The sequence below is a fragment of the Podarcis raffonei genome, chromosome 1 (assembly GCF_027172205.1).
Source record: "Podarcis raffonei isolate rPodRaf1 chromosome 1, rPodRaf1.pri, whole genome shotgun sequence".
Classification (NCBI taxonomy): domain Eukaryota; kingdom Metazoa; phylum Chordata; class Lepidosauria; order Squamata; family Lacertidae; genus Podarcis; species Podarcis raffonei.
In genome coordinates this window covers 72,869,464-72,890,788 of record NC_070602.1, presented here as the reverse complement: position 1 = coordinate 72,890,788, position 21,325 = coordinate 72,869,464, and the positions used below count along the sequence as shown (strand labels likewise).

Below are 21,325 nucleotides of genomic sequence, written 5' to 3'. Positions count from 1 at the left end.
CTCAGGTTACAGATGCTTCAGGTTACAGACTAACCCAGAAATGGTACCTCAGGTTAAGAACTTCGCTTCAGGATGAGAACAGAAATTGTGTGGCGGCAGCGGGAGGCCCCATTACCTAAAGTGGTACCTCAGGTTAAGAACAGTTTCAGGTTAAGAACGGACCTCCAGAACGAATTAAGTTCTTAACCTGAGGTACCACTGTATTACATTTGTATAGCAACCTTATTCCAAAGATCACAGGGCAGTTCACAACACAAAAATACAGAATGAGAACATAATGGAACAAAAACAAAAACAAACCAATAACTGCCCTCCCCCAAACACATTTAAAAAGGCCTGGTTGAAGAGAAATGTTTTTGCCTAAAAATACATAATGAAGGCACCGAGAGGTGAGCCTCTTTGCTGAGAGCATTCCACAAACAGGGAGCCACTGCAGAAAAGGCCCTTTCTCTGCTGTTCTCTGCCTTTTCAAAGCATTGGAGAAATTTATTTGTTTAAAAGTATTTATATAATGCTTAATATATACAAAAGTCTCTATGCAGTGTTCAAAAATCTATAAGTGGTATTGAGAAATCTTTGAATTTTCTGTACAGGGCTCAGGCTTTACCAAAATGAACGAGGGGCAGAGTTTCTAGTAAGATAAAATAAACATTCAGAACCTACCTATAGTTTGTAGCTAAACTCTGAGCTAAGTATTTTTGGTCACAGACTATTCCGATATAGAGGGCATCCAGAGTGCAACCCTCAGAAGTACTGCTATGTATCATTTCCTCATCCTTTTAGAAAAAGAAGAAAACCCCAGAAGATTAGATCGTGAGTTGTTTCAAGACTTGTGTTCCTGCCGGTGGAAAAGATACTATCTAAATCTTGGAGGATGAAGTGTCAAGCATGTTGACATTCAGATACATTCCCTGACATTGACGGCTTCGGTCCCTGAGCAGCATAATTAAATTCACAGCGCTATCACAATGCTGGCTTCTGAAAGGCATCCCTAGCCACTTCTACCCCAGACTGTTTACCTGGAAGGAAAGATGAAATGCTTGCATGAATACCCACCTCCCTGATGCAAACCTGAAGTGTGGCTTCTGCACAGATTTAGATCCCACACATCCTCCACTCCACAATTTTAATGAAACTGAGTGTTTACTATTGCATCTTCACTCATGATAAGCGTACCCAGACTTTGTCTAGGGACAAAAAGGGCAAGGTTCAGTTCCAATATGCCAGGAAGAGAGATGAACCATCATGACCCCAGCGCAAAATCTGTCATGTTCTAGATTTGCCCAGCTTAGAAAAGGAGAGGAAGAACACACAGTTCAAAATAGCAAGGGACAATGACACACACACCCTAGCCTCTGTGATAACAACAACAACAACAACAACAACAACAACAACAATAATAAAATAAATAAAATTTTATTTATATCCCTCCCCAGCCGAAGCCGGGCTCAGAGCGGCTAACAACAATAAAAGTAACACAGCATTCTAAAATCAATTCATTCTAAAATTTATTCCTCTATGGCAGAGGAGGCAAACTTCAAGGTCTCTATTGAATCCTCAGGATTTTTCCAAGGCCATGCCCCACCCTAGCCACACATCTGTTAGAGAGAAAGGTTTGGGAGAGAGATCCTTACTCTCTCGTAGCAGACTTAAGCACAACAGTGATTGCTTCAAACACATTAAAATGTGGTTAGATTTCCACCTGCCTTCTTCCACCTTTAAACAAACGTTCACCACAAAAATACTTAGGGTAGAATTAATCAAACACTTAGCTTTGCAAATAAATGAATATTTTACTCAGTTTCCTGAAGTTGCAGCAAGCAAGTCTTCAACCATTGGCAGTAAAGTGAAGAAGTTTAAGTCGCTTAGAAAAGCATTCCAAATGACTTTAAAAAGGAAAGAACTTTGTTTCCTTACAAAAAGCATCATGCAATCTTTGGGTTAGCAATGATGCAGACTATAAAATCTCCTTTTGCAGATATTCAGTTCACTTGGTTTTATTTTCAGCTGGGAGCCATTATCTGCATGGCTCCTTGTTTGTTCCAGAAAGCACAGAAAGAAACAACAACAACAACAACAACAACAACAAAATAGGGGTGGGGATAAAAGGCTGGGAAGGAGCAACATGAGCTCAGGACTTAGGTTAAACCTTTCATGCACACAAGTAGGAGTCAGTAACTATATATTACAACAGCACTGTCTTCCCAAGCCACTTCATAGCTGTTTTGCACCAACCTTTAGTGTTTTTGCATGGATGGAATGTGTCCTTGCTCTGTGTTAATGCCTCTTGCTTGCCTGGCTGGAGAACAAAGCCGCACGTGTGTGAGGTGTGTGTGTGTAGAAACTAGCCTACTGTACAAAAGTTTTACATCCATTGCTCCGCTCACTTTTTTATCTCTGGCCTTCCTTCCCACACAGATATTGAAAATAGCAGCTGCCCAATCTGAACATGTAGAAAAATTCTGTAGGAAAATTGACTGTGGCCATGGGAGGCGGGGTCACTGCAGGAGCAGTCTCAAAGCATATTGAAATAAGGGTGCTCATGATTTATTTTGGCCTGATATAGTGGCACAGATACAAACCTCCAGTAAATAGCACTAGACTCTTCAGTTATAGTTGTGCTGCAATGGTGCACCAGACTGCAGCAGAATGAACAGGCGCAGCAGCATTAAGACAGCTACACATAGTTGTCAAACTCCCCCCAGGCCCAAGATCTCAATGGATAGGCTTTTAACAGCTACAGGTTTGCTAATATCAATGGTGATGTGTACCACCTGAGGAACTCTGTCAATGCAGTCAAGCCGCTTGTAAATATAGAGAATCCCAAGGCCTTTAATCTGTCAGTTCTGAATACATTGATGAACAGATGATGAAAGTTATGTGATTAGCAACGCCATGGCTTCAGATAAATTAAATATCAGGGGTGGGCTGGGTGTCCTCAGCATGTGGTGAGGGAAGGTTTAAACCATCACTTCTCTGTTATAATACCCTACCTTTCCTGGTAACAGGTGATGTTAGGGAAAAGTTTCAATTTGTGCCAAGCGAGTTGACAATTTATTTATATATAATTTATTTATAACCCACCCATCTGGCTGGGTTTCCCCAGCCACTCCAGGTGGCTCCCAAAAGAATATTAAAAACACAATAAAACATCTAACATTAAAAACTTCCCTAAACAGGGCTGCCTTCAGATGTCTTCTAAAAGTCAGGTACAGTAGTTGTTTATTTCCTTGACATCTGATGGGAGGGCGTTCCACGGGGTGGGTGCCACTACCAAGAAGGCTCTCTGCCTGGTTCCCTTTAGCCTCACTTCTCGCAGGGAGGGAACCACCAGAAGGCCCTCGCAGCTGGACCTCAGTGTCCGGGCTGAACGATGGGGGTGGAGACGCTCCTTCACCAGTATTGTAGCTGGGGAGGAAGGCATAAAGTTTCCCTCAGGTCTACGTTTCCCCAAAATAATTGCTATATAGCATCATTCATGTTATCTGACTTTTGTGGAATTGACTTAATGGAAACTGCTCTCACTTCATGCCATAATAATAAAGATTGGCAGTGGCAGTCTGAGGCATATTACCCCAGTGAAAAGCCTTTGGGGGTGGGATGGGAGTGCATGCTGGGAGTGGGTGGAGCCAGTTATTAATATAATCACCTTTCCCACATAATCACCCTCTCACACAGGCACAAACCACACAATCATCCACACATACAGATGCACACTTAATACACACACCCTTAACAAACAAACCAAGATAGAGCTTACTTATTGTTTTCTTCCAACCAAGTACAGTGGTACCTCGGGTTACTTACGCTTCAGGTTACAGACTCCGCTAACCCAGAAAAATTACCTCGGGTTAAGAACTTTGCTTCAGGATGAGAACAGAAATAGCGGCGTGGTAGCAGCAGGAGGCCCCATTGGCTAAAGTGGTACTTCAGGTTAAGAACAGTTTCAGGTTAAGAACGGACCTCTGGAACGAATTAAGTACTTAAGGGGTACCACTGTATTTCAAAGCCAGGCTGTTTCCACAGCCTTAGAAAACATTTTATTTAAACCATCTAAGCGAGAGTTGAATTACATGGGAATGGCAGACTGTCATTGTTGAAGTGGAGTCACTGCTGCGTGTTTTGCAAATTTACGGGTTGGAACCTTGGTAAAGAAATAGCTTTGCTTTGTATTATAAACTATGAGAAATCACCCAAACATAATCATATACAGAAATGTATGTAAAATGCAGTGTGAACAACAGAGAACAATATTGCAATTTTAAAAAGAGTAAAATAAAATGGAAGTAGTGGGATGGGTGGGTGTTTTACACACTCACAATTCTGCTCCAAGCAAAAAGGAAATGAAATAAAAAGGAAAGTAGTAGTTCCTCTTATTCTGATTCTATGTGCTCCTAAGGCTAAGAGAGAGTGGCTGGCCCAGATCACCCAGTGAGCTTCACTGGGTTGAGTACGGATTGAATCCCACTCTCCCAGTTCCAAGGCCAACACTCTAGCCTCTGCAGGACACTGACTCTCACACAGGATAGCTTAATGTTGTGGTGAGTGTGACACCCCCCCCCATCCCAGTACTATTTTGTAACAACTTTAAAATGCTTTTAATTAGATAAAGAAGATCCCCTTTTAGGTGGGAGCTTCCATCCCTGATAACAATAGCGCACATTTTGCGATTGTTAACTCATTTTATCTACTGGATAAAATTTGTCAGAAGCTTAAGCTTTTTCTCAGTAATCATCCAGAGCATTTGATTAACCATTTATGAAAGCACTGCTTAATAATATATTGCTACCTAGGTAAATTATCATTAGTAGAATTTTAATGCACATTCTGATTCAAAATCCCCACAAAAGCACCACTTTGTGTCTTTCCTTAATTCCCAGGATTCATCATTTATATTTTCGGCAGAGCAACTTTTTCACCCTGAGTCATCCAGGCAGTATATTTAGCCTAGATTTCAGCTGGACTCAATAGCACATTTGCTGCTTATTATTTTCCCTCCTCTTGCCCAATTTGATCATGAGCAGTGTTACACGTAACACAGAATTAGACTTTCTGCAGCCATCATTAAGAGACATATGCAGCAGTAAGTTATATATAAGCTCTCTCTTACTTCCAGAAACCTTCAATCACACAGTTCACAATGAGGCGGCAGCAGCCCTACTAATTTTGGCACCCAGTGAGAACAAAAACCACACTGGAAATATAAAGAGGTGGAGCATTATTGTGCATCGTTGTGACTAATTTATGTTAGCATTGACAGTAACACAGGAAGTGCCACCCTTTCTGTGTTTATATTTGCGATGCAGTAGAGGCTAGCATGCCAGCAGTGGCATTGTGAGAACCACACCAAAGCCTTGCAGTCAGTTGCCCCATCACTCTCATAGGGCAAATACCTAAGGTATGCCATCTGTTTTTCTTATATTAGCAGAGCTGTGGGCACCTTGAATGACAGGTCCAGCTCAGGCTCTCACCTGGGTGACATTCTGAGGTGGGAAAGGGCCACAGTGGCACAGAATTTGGTTCTGCATGTAGAAGACCCCTAGCTCAATCTAGGCATCAACAAAACTGTACACGTTGGATTCTCAAATTTCTAATCTTAAGTCCAGTCTGCCCCATTTGTACATTGGTTTGTACTTAAAAAAAAATAATCCACACCAAAAATTGTACTCATTTGTGTGTGCATTTCTCCTAATATATTTTTTTTACCAATATACACGTTTTTGCAAGCAATTTCTCTTAATTTTAATGCATTTTTAATTCCCCTCCCCAGTAATATATATAATGTTTGTGCACACTTTCCTCCTAGCGTGTGCTTTTGGGGTTCATTTTTAGTGGTTGGAGAACTGTACCGCAACATTAAAGGAACTGCAAATTTCGAAGGAACTGCATCTTTCTATTCACAGATTGGTTTGGGAAGTGAAAACTGGCTAAGCTTGCGTAATTGAGGGATATATTCTCAGGACCCACTCTAGCTGCAATTGTGATTCATTTTAAACTGTTTTAAGTGCCTAGTTTCAAGTTGCTGTAGCCAGCCCTGGGACCTTCTGGGGAAGGGTGGGTTATTAATCTAATCTAATCTAAAACAAGGGACGCGGGTGGCGCTGTGGGTTAAAGCCTCAGCGCCTAGGACTTGCCAATCGAAAGGTCGGCGGTTCGAATCCCCGCGGCGGGGTGCGCTCCCGTTGCTCGGTCCCAGCGCCTGCCAACCTAGCAGTTCGAAAGCACCCCCGGGTGCAAGTAGATAAATAGGGACCGCTTACTAGCGGGAAGGTAAACGGCGTTCCGTGTGCTGCGCTGGCTCGCCAGATGCAGCTTGTCACGCTGGCCACGTGACCCGGAAGTGTCTGCGGACAGCGCTGGCCCCCCGGCCTATAGAGTGAGATGGGCGCACAACCCTAGAGTCTGGCAAGACTGGCCCGTACGGGCAGGGGTACCTTTACCTTTACCTTTTAATCTAAAACAAACAACAACACAATTTTCTCTTTCCCTTATGTTTTTATATGTGTTGGAATCTACTCAGAATAGCTGAGATGGGTGGGGTATTATTATTATTATTTCATAGCTTAGTTCCTGGCATTTCCGGGTAGAACAGGAACAGACACCTGTCTGAAGCCCTGGAGGGAGCCACTCACAGACAGTGTAAATGATAATGAGCTAGATGGACCAATCCTGTCCAAAGACAAGAAAGCAGTGGTTTTATTGTTATTCCAAATTGATGGAGTAGCCTCTTGTGTGTCTGTGTGTCACTCAGAGTATACACACACTTCCTTTCCTTGATCTTAACATCGCCTAATGTATTCCCATCACACCTCTGGAAGAGAGTATTGACAGTCCATGCCCTGCATTACAGTCCCACAATGTGCTCATACATATTCACAGCACACTGCCTCAGTGTTATCCTTGCATGCATATGCATGGGCTGATATTTTTTCTTCGGATCTGATCAATGAAACTAATTGCAGAGTCCAAATTGCTATAAAACAAGGTTAACTCCTAATTGTCAGTTATGCGGTTACATGTCTTCCTTCCTGTTTTATGTCTCTCGCTTCTTTTTGAATGATGAAATAATGTAACACTCAGTATTCTGAACAGCCGTGTTACAAAAAACTAATTTGGCTAAAGAGACAAAGCTGTTTCACAGTGATATACATTGGCCACTCCAACCGCTCTCCATAATCACAAGAGTCCGCTGAGTTTTGAAAGCCAGAAACTTGAGAGATTTGAGAGTGTGGAGAAAGAGATATATGTTGTTTCTGAGGAAAAGGAAGGAGGAGATGTAATGTTGCAGATGACAAAGGAGAGCCAGAGGCCTGACATGATGGTTACAAAGGAAAATAAGTACTGGATGATGAAAATCTGGTCTGAATTGGAGATTGAAGAATGGAGAGATCTCCTTATGTGGAAATCTGAAGACCTATGGATTACAAATTTGATTAAGGTGGAAGTTGGAGCTTTTGGGACATTTGGACTTAAAAGGAGTAAGAAACAAGATTCGGGCTCCACTTTTAAGTATGGAGGTCTGGCTGGAAGAAACATGGACCCTATTGGGACAGAGCTTCTCCGAGATCTGGTGTTTAATACTAAGGACTACCCAAAAAACCGGCAGAGAGGAATTGAGAGAGAATTAAGAGCCTCGGACGTGAGGTCTCCAGGCTGATAGCAGACTAAGACTGATGGACATTTGTTGGGGATCGAAACTGGGAAAGGGGGTGGGTGGGGTTTGGGAATCCAAAGGGTGTACAATTATAATCTGTTTTTTTATTTTGTTTTGTTATTAGTATGAAAATTGGGGAATTCGTGGAAGGGAATTTGGGTCGACTTTAGAAAAAAGTTTTAAGAATGAGCACTGATGTACAAATATTGATGTTTATAAGTTAAAATTGGTTTTTCTAAAATGAATTAAATATAAAAAGGTCAAAAATTGGGGATAAGAACTTGTTGAACTAACAATTTGAATTGGAATATAAGAAGGGGAGGTGTGGGGAAGTCAGGGAAATATGTTATTGAAAATACGGATTGTAAACTTTATGTGTTTTTAACTTTTTTGTTTTTTGTTTTTTGATTTTTTAATGTATTAAGGTGGAAAATCTCAATAAATACCTTTAAAAAAAAAAAGGAAAGCCAGAAACAGGGAAGGACACCAAACCCTGTCTTCCCTAAAAAGGGAAGTCCAGTGACAGAAATGAGCAATACACAAAGATGATGCAGGTGAAAATGTAGATTCCTATCCCACTTCTGCAACACTTATCAGACCCCATTGGAGAAGCAGCCACCATCCTGGAGATGGGACCTCCCAACAGAAACCCCAGTGCAGCTCATCTGGACAGGGCAGGGAAGTGGCAAGTTTTAGGGCTGTAAAGGTGAAGCAGAGAGAGTGCCAGATTGGCTCTATCAGTGCACCTGCACAGCACCAACCTTGCTACTGCCCTACCCACCCACCCTCACACCTTTGCTCCTGGCCTATTGCATGGCCCAGATGTATCTTTTAAGATAAGGGAGGCTAGATAAGAAAGGTAAGGTGAGCAGGCACCAGGGACACAGTGGATCCAGTGGCGGGCCCATATTTATGATATTGATTTGAGATTCCTGCACTGCACTAGAGGACCCTCAGGAACCCTACCAATTCTATCATTCTATGATCAGCTGACTCTCAATTTTGTTGTTGTTGTTGTTTAGTCATTTAGTCGTGTCTGACTCTTCGTGATCCCATGGACCAGAGCACACCAGGCACTCCTGTCTTCCACTGCCTCCCGCAGTTTGGTCAAGCTCATGTTCGTAGCTTCGAGAACACTATCCAACCATCTCGTCCTCGGTCGTCCCCTTCTCCTTGTGCCCTCCATCTTTCCCAACATCAGGGTCTTTTCCAAATCCACCTGCATTTTGTTTTTTTAAGCAACCACTGCATCTTATTGACATCTTTACTGCTTGTTTTAATAAGGTGGAACTAGATTTTTCAAACAGTTAATTTGTTGCATTTTATATGGCGGTCATGTGAGGATGCTGGTCCTGAAAGGTGGGGTGGAAATATTTTGTATAAACAAATGCATTTTGCTGTGAGTGGGCATCTCTTCTTTGCAGTGCTATTTTTCTAGAAAAAGAGGTGCCGGAACTCACGATGATGCCTCCCTTGTTCTCTTGGAATAGCAATGGCACCTACCTGAGAGAGTTCGGGCAAGTTCAGGCTGAAAAAAGCCCGGCTTCTTAGAACCATTGATTGCACAAAACTGGAGCCAAAAATATCAGGCTCTTATCGGGGGGATGGGCACACAATCTTGCTCCAGTCTTGTGCAATCAATGGTTCTAATCCTGGAGCAAGATCACTGCACTATTGTTCGCCATATTAAACAACATTTGGCTAGCAGTGTGTGCTCCTGCTTTGCAATGCATTTCAATTTGGGAAAGAATAGCCATTAAAATAATTGGGGGCAGGGGGAACTAAAGCAAAAAGTTAACGCATTGATTGATGCAAGCATGAAGTGGTAATCATGGATTGTGTGTCATTCATCACTAATTTGATGCTGCAACTTGTCTCTCTGGCGGAAACTATGCCTCCTGACCCGTTGGGCAGCTCCTGAAACTCATTGAGCTTCTAGTGATAAAGGTGACACATACAGTGGGTTATGGACAAGGTGGATTTAGGGTATCATGGCCAGTTTGGTCATCCTGGGCGCTGAGCCTTCGAGACACTGCAACGGGTGCTGCAGCTATGACACCCAATGGAACACGAGAGGTGGGGGGTGCCTGGCGGATTTTGGTATTGCACAGGGCACTACTGAAATTTGAAAGCGCCAAGGTCCATCACTGGTTATGGAGGCCTGGAAACTCTTGCTTGCTAGGCCTACAGCATCTACCGCCCAGGAGATTGTCACTACAAGTAGGAAGGTTGGGAAAGCCTGGGAGCAGGACACTTTCCGCAGAGGTGTCATCCCCAACTCAGTTGGGACAGACCTACACATGGTTCAGAAGGACTGGAGTGGCACCACATGAAGGTGTGAGGGGAAATATGTAGACTGTGTGCTCCATGGAGCAGCCAATATGAATGTACCGTTTGTAGAGCCACTTTGAGGTATTTTTGGGATAGGGAGAGCATGATATAAATAAAATGGCAGTATCAAAGAACGTGGCAACTGAGATGAAGGCTTTTATTTAAAAAATAAATAAAAATACCCAAGCTTCACTGGAATGGGGATATCAACAATTTGATGACTCTTGATGGCTCCTGTATCATGGCTGTATTTGCCACTGCCATTCAAAAATGTACAGTGCTCATTTTTGCAGTACAGTGGTACCTCGGGTTAAGAACTTAATTCATTCTGGAGGTCTGTTCTTAACCTGAAACTGTTCTTAACCTGACCCTAACCACTTTAGCTAATGGGGCCTCCCGCTGCCACCACGCCACCACTGCACAATTTCTGTTCTCATCCTGAGGTAAAGTTCTTAACCCGAGGTACTATTTCTGGGTTAGCGGAGTCTGTAACCTGAAGCATCTGTAACCTGAAGCATCTGTAACCTGATGTACCACTGTATCTTTGAAAGAGGCATTCCTCAGGCAACAGTGGTGGAGATAATCAAAGACATAAACTATGGCCCAGACTTCCCAAATGCATATAATGATTAAAACATAGGCAGGCTAAGAGCAATGGAAAGGCCAGAAGCAGAAGGCTGTGGGTAGGGTGGTTGTCTGCCGAAGAGGACAGGGCTTCTGCAGTGTTTGTGGTTGTGTGCTATTAAAGGTGCAGAAGACCTCTCTTCTTTTGGATCTAGCCACCCTTTCTGGAATTGAGATTAGAGCCCAAAGGCCATGAGTCTCTCCTTAGGGACATCTAGACAGAGAGACCTGGAGCCTACTCAGCTCCAGACAATAAGAATCACAGAATGGGAGAAAACCAACTCATTCTATTGGGCAACAGACAACCAAAATGAGCCAACCAGTGTCTTCACAAGTATAATACACAAAGAAACTTCCAGGCGTCTGGAATACACAAAATAGTAATGTGCACTTCAGAAGCCTGGGAGTGCCCTGGTGAGCAAAAAACACCCAGAACAGTCCACAGTGATTTGCCACATAGGTGTCCATTGCTAAACCAAGGATGCTTGTCTCTCAGATACATACTCCCCCATTTCCAAAGACTATAGTCACTTGGAAAAGTCTCCCCCTCCACCACATCAGGAGATAAAATATTAATATTTCAAAAAAAACTACTCCAAAGTCACAGCTTCTCACATGGTTAGTTTTAGCAGTGGAAGGAGCTCCAAACTTAAAATATTCAACAGCACTTCTGAGAAGCAGGCAGGTCTTCAGGTTCAACTGCAGGTTTTGTTAGACAGCTACTGCAGTCTGAAAAAGCTGCATTCCTTGAAGCTTCTCCAGAGTTCCCTTTTGGGGGGGGCATATATACGGGGGTGACCCATTAATCCCCTAGGTAGCAATACTTTTTGATGTCACTTCCACAAGACTTCACGAGGAGAACTGTTTGCAAGTAATTTAGGTGCAATGCAGTATCCTGTCCCTTTAAGCACAGCACACTCCCCAGGCTGGTAAAAGTAAAGGCTCTGTCTCTCCTCCTCCCTTTCTTATACTGCCCTATTTCTACTCATCTGGAAATCTAATCCTTGCTATACAACTGATAGCAAAAGCACCCCCAGCCAAAAGCCCCCTCCAACTTCAAAAGAAGTTATTCCCCAAATGAATTCAAATTAAGCATCAGGGTTCCCTCCCTGCCTCCCTATCATGTAGGAGTTCCAGGGGAGGGACGGAGGAAAAGGCTACAAAATTATTCAAAACTGGCATCTTGCAGATAAGCCTTCAGATCAGGAAGGATCTTGCAGCAAAGGAATTTGCCAGAGGAAGAGCCAAATGCCACGTTCAAACTCATCCAATTGCAATAGCAATCCGATCTCAGTGACAACCAGGAACATCTTTGCAGTTAAGCAGCGACGGCTGAAGCTGCATGTTTAATTGAGGGTTTCGGCAAATCATCCTCAGAAAGCATGGCATGCAGAGAGATATCCTCTTAATATACTCACTGTGCAGCAAGGCATGAGTGCCGCGTTGGTCTCCAAGCAATCCTTTCACAGCCTTAGGCAGAGCAACCTGCTTTTCCTTCCCATCTCAGGCAATCCAGCATTACTGGAAAGCTGCCAGAGAAGAACTGATTCATCAGCCAATAAAATTGTCCAAAGCTGCCATTCCACAGGAGACCGTGCCTCTCTCCTGCTCTGGCTGCGGACGAAGGCATTAGCCAATAAGGAAAATCAGCACCACAAAGTGCAAGGAGGAGCATTGCATGCTGCCTGGGTACCCTGCAAAGGTGAGAATTTGCACCTCCGCTCCATCCACCTGTGGTCTTGCACACAGCAGACCTGGGTAGAGAAATGTGAGCTCTATGTGACTTTCCAGCACAGGGCAAAGTCTTAGCTTCTGAGGATGTGGAAAGTGAAAACAGGAAGTATAGGTTCATCATGAAACAGTGTGAAGATCAGGAACAAAGATTTCACTCCAGGGGATGCTGGTGTCGAGTTGAAAATGGAGGGCCTCCCAAATTGATGTGTGTTGCTAAAAGGGGCCACAGATGTGTGGAAACTGCTTTGAGGGTCTTTCTTACATTCAAGTGGTATACAAATCTGATGAAATCTGATGACAGTTTTCCCTGTTCAGGCAAACAAAATGCACCCCAGAAACCCCAATGAGCAAGGGAAAAGGGCAAGGTTGGCCCAAGTCATTTTGGCACCTGGGGTGACCCACAAAATGGCATCCGCCTCCCACTATAGCTCAGTCAGTAGAGCAGGCATAGGCAAACTCCAACCCTCCAGATGTTTGGGACTACAATTCCCATCATCCCTAGCTAACAGGACCAGTGGTCAGGGATGATGGGAGTTGTAGTCCCAAAACATCTGGAGCGCCGGAGTTTGCCTATGCCTGCAGTAGCGCATGAGACTTTTCATCTCAGGGTCATGAGTTTGAGCCCTTGTTGAGTTGAGTGAAGATCTCCATCAGAAACAAGTGAGGAATCCAATTCAGTTCAACCCTACTCCTTAAAGTGGGAATCAAAGGCTGTGGTGGTGGGGCAAGGAAGCAGCCCAGTCTGAATCATGATGGGAGGTTGCAGATCCCAGAAGACTCCAGAAGGCGCAGTCCCTGCCATTTCTTCCCTAGAAGTGGCGATGAGCCATGCCTCCTGTTTGCTGAGAGGAGGCAGGTCCAGCCTCTGAGTGTGCCACAGCTGTTGCTGACTCCGCGGCAGCTGTATTGGTTGATGCATTCCTTGGTGGCTGGATCTGCTGCCCCGTAGATCCTGCCACCTAAGGCAGTCACCTCACTTTGTCTTATGGGTGGGCTGGCCCTGGCAAATGGTTATGGGGGTACAGCATCAGTTTGCATGAGGAAATAGCTATATTGGACTGGATTCAACTCATTAGTCCTGCCAGCAGAAGCCCACAGAAGAACTTCCAGTAATGCAATAGTGCTTTCCTCTCTCTTCTCTCCCTGTGCACCCCCATACCGCCCAAGTTGGCTCTGGGGGTAAGGAGAACTCCCAGAAGAGTGCACTGGGGGAAGGAGAGAGGCGATCATTCCACCAGGCAAGCAAAGATGCTTGTGCAATCTGTCTAGCGTTATGTTGAATTCCTCCCAGTGGCAGCTACATGCAAAACGTAATCTCGCACTGCTGCTAGACAGGCATTCATACGATACCTTATACTCCCCATGGCTCTAGTTAACTACCAGCAACCAGGCTCATCCATTTGGAACTAGGGGTAAAGGCTTCCAAGGCAAACAATGTGATTCTCCAAGACAGGCTCAAGTCACAGAGGTGTTGATTACAAAACGGAAATGCTGTTGCAATCTGTGGCATCTCTTCCCCATTTTGAATGAAGCTGTGATACCTTTCTCATCTTTATTCTCAATTACAAGCCCTGCACTCCTACTGGGCAATGAGATTCAGAGCTGTTAGCTCATCGCTTGACTGCTGGAATCTAGGCTTTATCATTTGCACACTGAAACGGCTACTTAGGATGGATGTTACACATGCCACTTGAATGCTTCTGAGCTTCTCTCCTGCTGATGATGTGAACGGCAGAAAGGAAGTTTTAAATGTGCCTGTGTACAATTTTTTAAATGTGTCAATGATATTGCAGAAGCATGTTTTTTAGAACGGCACTTCAACTTTCCTGTGGTTTTCGTGTCACCTGTGAACAGATGCCTACCACCTGAGGTGCATATCTAGCCTTGTACTCATTTCTTCCATATGCAGATTCAGGAATGGATCCGTGCGCTGCTTATCCTCTCTTCTGTCCCTGCGTATATGCGCGTGTGCTTGCATGCACAGGTGAGGCAGCAAGGTGGTAAACACAGGAAATATTAGTCGGCTTCCTAAAGATAAGGATTCCTTTCACCTTGCCTGCATCTGGTGAGGTGGATAAAGCGAGAGGAAACTCTAATCAGTTCCACCTGTGACAAGAATACTCCTTTATCAGTTTTTTCTCCTTGCCTCCACAGGGGCTTCGCAGAAGATACCAGACAGCGTGGACAGAGTATCTTCCAGAGAAAAGGAGGGGGCAGCCCCAAGGTGGAAAAGGAAGCTCCCTCAGTAGCTGACAGGTCTCCACGCTTGCAAAGATGGTTACCTGCTGAAGACCCAATGGTTAGTCTGCCAGTCGGTTGTTTTACTGGGTCATGATGATTATAGTTTACAGAAACTGAGTAAAACAACACATAAATAAGAGGTGGATCAAAAAGATCTTTGGCTGTTGGAACAATCCATTAACTGTGGCCAACAGTACCTAATAACATTTCAGTACAGGAGATGGGGGAAGAGGAAGAGGAGGAAGCTGTAGGCAGACAGGTGAGCTGACAGCAGAGGTGTCTGTTGGCTGTAGCAATGCTGATGATCCTACATCCATGTATTACAGTGGGAGCTAACCAGATTTCTGCTGGTTGAAGGTGGCCTGGCTTTACTTGTGTTAGCATGGGTTAGGGTTATGAAGATCCGGGCCCAGAAGAGCACCTAACTATTCTGATTATACACAGACCACTTCAGTGCTGTGTATCTAGACAGCAGATGGGGGAGGGGATGGCAGCAGGGTAGACTGCTGCAGAAGTGGGACAGGAGTCCCTTGGGATGAAGAAGACCCAACTAGGAATACAGAGTTAGCACTGAGCAGGTGACCTGATCACTGCACTGTCAGGGAAAGCTAGTGCTACAATTACTTCTCTTTGAATATCTACAGCTGGTACTTTTCATTAATTTCATGCCTGGTGGCATTCTGACTCCTTTGATTTAGCTATGCATATTGGACATTTGAACTTGGTTTCAAATGGACCAGGCAGTTCTAGTGGGGCTAAAGCAAAGGTGGAACCTGTGGCCCTCCAGATGATGTTGCCTCCAACTCCCATCAGCAACCAGCCAAGGTGGCCAATGGTCAGGAATGATGAGAGCTGTAGTCTAAAACCATCTGAAGGTCCACCACTTCCTATGCCCTGTGACAGGGTGCAAATAAGCAGCAGCAAATGAAACAACTAAAGACATCTTTTCAGCAACCAAAATACATGCAAATAAACCACATAGCTGCTTGAACATGCATCACTCCATATAATAACATGTGGGTGTTTGTATACTTCCTCTCTCTCTCTCTCTCTCTCTCTCTCTCTCTCCCTCTCTCTCACACACACACACACACACACACACACACAAACAAACAAACACACACCTGAGGCCACAGATTTTTTAAAGACTGTTTAAGGATTGAGATTTAAGTCTTTGAAACTGCCCTAGAATGAGATAAATGGAAGGGGAGTTGATTAAATTACCACGGACCACAGAGGAAGAACATACACTGAAACATATTGTGTCAATGTTTTATTTAGTTACTTTTATGTCATTGAAAAGACAATCAGATAATTAAAATTAAGGACAGTATGCAGCAAACATCTGTACAATGAATGAAACACTGAACATTGTACATCATTTGAACACACAATTATAACAGCAACAGCCGATGCACAAAGAATACTCTCTTTTCAAAATCATGCCTTGCCTGGAAATTAAAAATAGAATAAAAACAAGGAGACTGGCACGCATCCAAAGAAGGGGGGTGCATGGGGGATTTTGCTTGATGTGGGCATTACAGCAGGTTCCACTGCCCAAGAGACTAGTTGCTTTTCAAACTTAATGACAACTTCTCTCTTTTTGACAGTGGTGAAAACAGCAAACAAGCAAGCTTCTTGCCTGCATGAACTGTTCTCTCCTTCCTTTGAATCCTGACCCATAGGTTATTACTCCCAAGTTTTAAGGCTAAAAAAAGGATGATTTGAACACTCCAAGCAACATAATTTTGCACTCTGAGGTGTTTTTATAACTTCAAAGCGTAGATCAAAAGGAAATTGTATAACAAGCAGACCAGTGAGAAACTCTTCCGATTCAAGCCAGTTTTGATATGTACCCTGCTGGACTGTCTCTGCAGTCAGCAAAGGAGGCAGACCAAGGCATTTTGGTGTCTGAACCCCCACCTGCAAAAAAATAACAACCCAACAGTGGTAAAAAGAATAAGCCAAATAATTGACAAGTTAGCTGCCCTTTGCTGCTGCCCCAGATGAGCTTCTACACTCTGACTAAGAGGAAGTTCAGACCTGTTGGTAAAACAAATGCTTAGGATGGGCTAGCATAATACATCCACAGACCATTGTGTTATGTTCCCGTTACAGGCAGGTAATCAAGTGCAAATGTTTAGGGCTAAGTTTTTACAGCATGAACTAAAACAGCACCCCCCCTCTCTCATACACACAGATGGCTTATGAAAATGATGTGCACTCAGTTATAGTTAGGCAATTTTAGGCTCTGGACTTAATAGTCCTCTTTAGATAGTAATATGCTGAAAATGAGGCAATCCAACGCTGCTACTTTTGGGGGTCTCCCTGCTCGTTCTGCTGAGTCCTGAGCTCCAAAGTCCTGCCCTGACAGCCCCATTGATTGCAGCTAGTAATGAAGGCTAGACTGCCTCTGGCCAAACCCTATGAAGCAGGCATAGGCAAACTCGGCCCTCAAGATGTTTTTGGGACTACAACTCCCATCATCCCTAGCTAACAGATCCCTAGTGGTCAGGGATGATGGGAGCTGTAGTCCCAAAACATCTGGAGGGCTGCGTTTGCCTATGCCTGCTATAAACTTATCACTGGGCACAGTTGTACCCTGATGAAGATGCCTATCAGGAGTTACATTATTTTATTAGCATCCATCAACATCTTCATGAGGTAGGGTGAATGAGCTGCAAGGGATTAACTGAAAGGAAGAGAAAGAATCTAAGCCAGGGGTGAGGAAACCTGTTGCCTTCCAGACATTGCTGAACTGCAGCTTATGATCCCTCGCAGGGGCTGATTAGGAGCTGTAATTCAGCCATATCTGGAGGGTAACACCACCTTTGAAGAAGGCAAAGAGCATGCAGCTCCTATGCTTCCCCCTATTTTCTTTGCCCAAGTCCTACACCCCCATAATGAGTGGAGCCTAAGTGAAATTTAATTACCTTTGAACCCTGGGCCTATGATCCTGCAACTTTTAATTGATCTAATGTTTTCAACCAGCACAAATTTTAGGCATGTAGGGCTGGATCCTGATTAGCAGAACTCTACCTGTAGGATATTCTGCTGAAGAAAGGGAAAGATGACTTTTGATTGTTCTCATCCTACTATAGCTCCTCTGTGTCCCCATCCCCAACTACACTGCAGGATTGGGAGACATTTCAGGTCGGTGTGGAAGGTGTCACTGAAAAGCACAGGGAAAGATATTTGTAGAAAAACAGTCCTCACTTCCTTCAGTGGGAGTCTGCACTGGATCTCAATCCATTCTGTCCACAGGAAAGGGCAAGTCCAGATTCCCCTCATCATTCTTAAGAATATTTGCATTGCCTTGAAAGGATGCCATTTATTTTAACAGGAAACAAGACATACATTCTGGTAACTTTTCAGACACAGCAGTCATTTATGGTAGACAGGCACTTTGTAAAAAGAAAAAAGAAAAAACCCCAGTAGGCCAGTTTTGGTCTGAGACCCCATTTTCTAAGGAGAGTTCACAAGTGCAATTATTTGCATGCTAACTGTTTTTATGTCAAGATGCACAAAGACTGCTAGCATCAATTATGGCATGATTAGGATCGTTGCTTATTACATTAGACAAATCTTGTGCAAAACCTCTTCCTGGATAATGATCTACAGAGACAACAACAAGGGTTTATTGGCTCTCCCCCAAATTCAAGCAGGATTTCACTTCCACTATGTAGAAGACCCCTGCATTGGAATGTGGCACGTATAAAACAGATTAATCTATATTTTAGTGGGGCCCCTCTTTCAACCTTTTAAAAATATGTATATATTTGGTCCAACCACCAACATCCAAATGTCATTCTACCTAAGGCATAGATATAAAAAGCCACCAGTCACAGACTTTGGTAGGAGAAGAACTGTATTAGCAATCATTTCCCCATTTTTGAGCTATTGGTTTCCAAAAGATTTTGCCCCACAGGCAGAATTTTAAATACTCCAGAGCCATGGAGTGCGGCTTACCGTATACCCTTCAGCACCCTAATCCCCTCAAGCATATTGCCTGCTTTGCACAAGCTCAATGCAATTCAAAGGGTTTTTGCACCAAAGAAAGTTGAGGAATGGAGCCCACAATGCTCCAATACTTTACAGATAGCTCTATAACACACTCAAGAGAGTTCCTAATGCTGCCAGCGCATTGACTAAAAGAATAATGAACCACAACCCCTCCCACTTCCCACGCCACAAGTCCTTCATTACGAATACCTTCATAATTTCACCATCAGTGTACCAACACAATTAATTTAATGGAGAACCCTTCAATTTTCATTAATCGTATCCGTTACAACTACAGCAGCATAATACAAACAAACAAATAAACCAAAAGGTAGAGCAATTATATATCTTTGATACAACAACATTAAAAATATATACCTCAGTTTTAACTGGCTAAAACATATTCTGCAGCTGAAAGAATCAGTAGATCTTTAGAACATTTACTTTTTATAGAAACAGAGCAAAGTCAATGGACCTTCCTGGGATCACTCTGCCATAGGAGTTCTTCAGTCTTCCACAAACGACACATTTAAGAACATTAAACCACAGAACAACTAAGAAGAGATACTGAACCTGAGTAAAACTCTATGGAAATAGAGGCAAGCGTTCATTCAGTAAATCAAATATTGCACTTTTAAATAAATCCTTATCACATACGAGAACATAAAAATTTCAACCTGGATAGGGTGGGTCCTTCATTCCCCCCCCCTCCCACCGACAAAGACACATACTACAACACCAACACACAAAGAAAACAAGTTAAAGCTCAGATTGAAACATAGCCCTCCTCTTCTGTGAATGACACCACTAAAGGCCATCCCTCAAGACCAACTGAGGAGATAAGCTATCAAGTGATAACCGCAACATTTGGATTAACTGCTAACTAGATAGCGGGCACTCAATGAGTTCCCAGTGAGATGGGTTGTAACTACACGGAGAAGCAGCTGCCTCCTTCCTATCTACACACGTTGAAGGCAGCACCACTACTCTCCTGAAACTGCTGTGAAACCTGAGGGCCTGTGTGGTAATGCTGGATTTAGTGGACCTGACACACAACTGCCTCTTCACGCAGCTCAGTCCACCCTGTCAAGTGTTTATGTAGCCAGTGTGTACTTTAACAATCCTGCTTCCACAATACATTGATGGGCTTGTATTTACATGATTAAAAGCTAGGCAAAACATCTCCTATGTTCAATATTTGCTTTGAAATTAGCATATTCCACAAAACCAATTGGGGGGAATACTCATATTGAGGATTTGCTATTTATTATTTTTAACGTGCTTGATGTCCTTTTGTTCCACTGGCAGTTGCCACTTCATTTCTTCCCCATTTTCCTTCACTTTGCCCTCACTGACCTCAGCCACCTTTCTTCTCACTCATGCTTAGATCGGTTTAGGGAGTCACATGTTTACAGGCATGTCAGAAGTAGAATCGTGACATCAGACAATGACATCTTCAGCTCACCAGATTCATTGGCAGTGAGTGAAAATGGGACTATGGACAGTGAGGTGAAGGAAAAGGAAGTTTCAGGCACAGACAAAGGCACAAATGGGTTCTGAAGAGCACTGAAAGTGCGTGAATATGCTTACAACTGGTATTAAAAGATTTTAGAAGTGGGAAGTACTAATCTCGACGCATGAATACAAAGCTAAACAAGTTTCAGCTAAACCATACAAGAAGGCTCCATTCCACAATTTAATACAATTTTATACAGCCAAGGTGTCACACAATTGCTCCAGTCCTCACACAATCAAGTGAATTGCCTCTAGCGAAAAGTCTCTGCAGACTGCAGTAAAATACAAAGAAAGGGTTGCCACCTCCATGAAGGAAGAATCAACAAAGCTATTCCAAATGAGAATTGATATTGATATTATTTAAATGTTATATTTCAACCGAGAATTTCAATACAAAAATATAGGACTCTGATCATTTTGTCTATAGCAAAACAGCTAGAAAAAGGCACAAGTACATAATAAAATATCCTATTTGCTAATTTTTGTGTTCCCGTTTTAAATAAAACAAAAAGAACTTGAGCAGTCACTGATAACGTAGGTTTCTGTTGGCGAAAAGCCAATATACATACAAACATCTCTGGAACAGTGACCCTCAAACCTGATTTTAAGTATCTGTGTCATTTATTATTTCTGAAGTTCAAAAAGGGATCCCGTCATTTATTCAGTGATAATACACCAATCATGTGATGCTTCTTCACCTTCTTCAAATCCATCTGTAAAATACAGTGTATTTTCCCTTTAACACTATTGTAGAAACTACAGTTCCCATTGGCATTTTTAAAAATGTGTACATCTTCAGTTATTCTTTTTTAAAAAGTGGAAAAAGTTTCTGTATAGAAAGACATACAAAAACAGTGCATATTTCCTCACTTATGTAAAAGGCAGAAGTGGGAGGCTTGTCATTCCCTTGCAGTTATGCATGGTAGCCATTTGCCTTCCCAATATGTGGCAACGGTGTGAGGTTCTCATAGATTGCCATGGCATTTGTGTTTTGATAGATAAGGTCTGTTTTCTTATCTTTCTGGGATTTGATAATGTCCAAAACACACTGGTTTAGGAAGACATACTGGTCCTAAAGGAGAGAAATAATAACAATAACATTAATAATGAATATGTAGCAGAGATTTCATATGATGAATCATTTTTAAGAGAGATTATGCCCATTACTGCAGTCAACAACTGCAATGCATCCATACATCTTGGGCTTCTCCACTGCCATTTCAT

At 43.1% G+C, this 21,325-nt stretch overlaps 2 protein-coding genes across 7 annotated transcripts in view; both read right to left on the bottom strand.

Moving 5' to 3' along the window:
• Nucleotides 1–12,057, bottom strand: part of OSBPL5 (oxysterol binding protein like 5) — a 168,094-nt gene extending 156,037 nt beyond the window's left edge. The window contains exon 1 of the mRNA XM_053393507.1: nt 12,028–12,057. Coding sequence (XP_053249482.1) covers nt 12,028–12,042 — 15 coding nt within the window. The 5' untranslated portion in view covers nt 12,043–12,057. The remainder of the gene's footprint in view (nt 1–12,027) is intronic.
• Nucleotides 12,058–18,812: 6,755 nt separating this feature from the next.
• The window catches only part of PTPRJ (protein tyrosine phosphatase receptor type J), a 75,460-nt gene continuing 72,947 nt past the window's right edge, over nt 18,813–21,325 (bottom strand). For all 6 annotated transcript variants that reach the window (XM_053393322.1, XM_053393299.1, XM_053393290.1 and 3 more), the window contains one exon: nt 18,813–21,173. In XM_053393322.1, the coding sequence (XP_053249297.1) occupies nt 21,015–21,173 (159 nt within the window). In that variant the 3' untranslated portion in view covers nt 18,813–21,014. The remainder of the gene's footprint in view (nt 21,174–21,325) is intronic.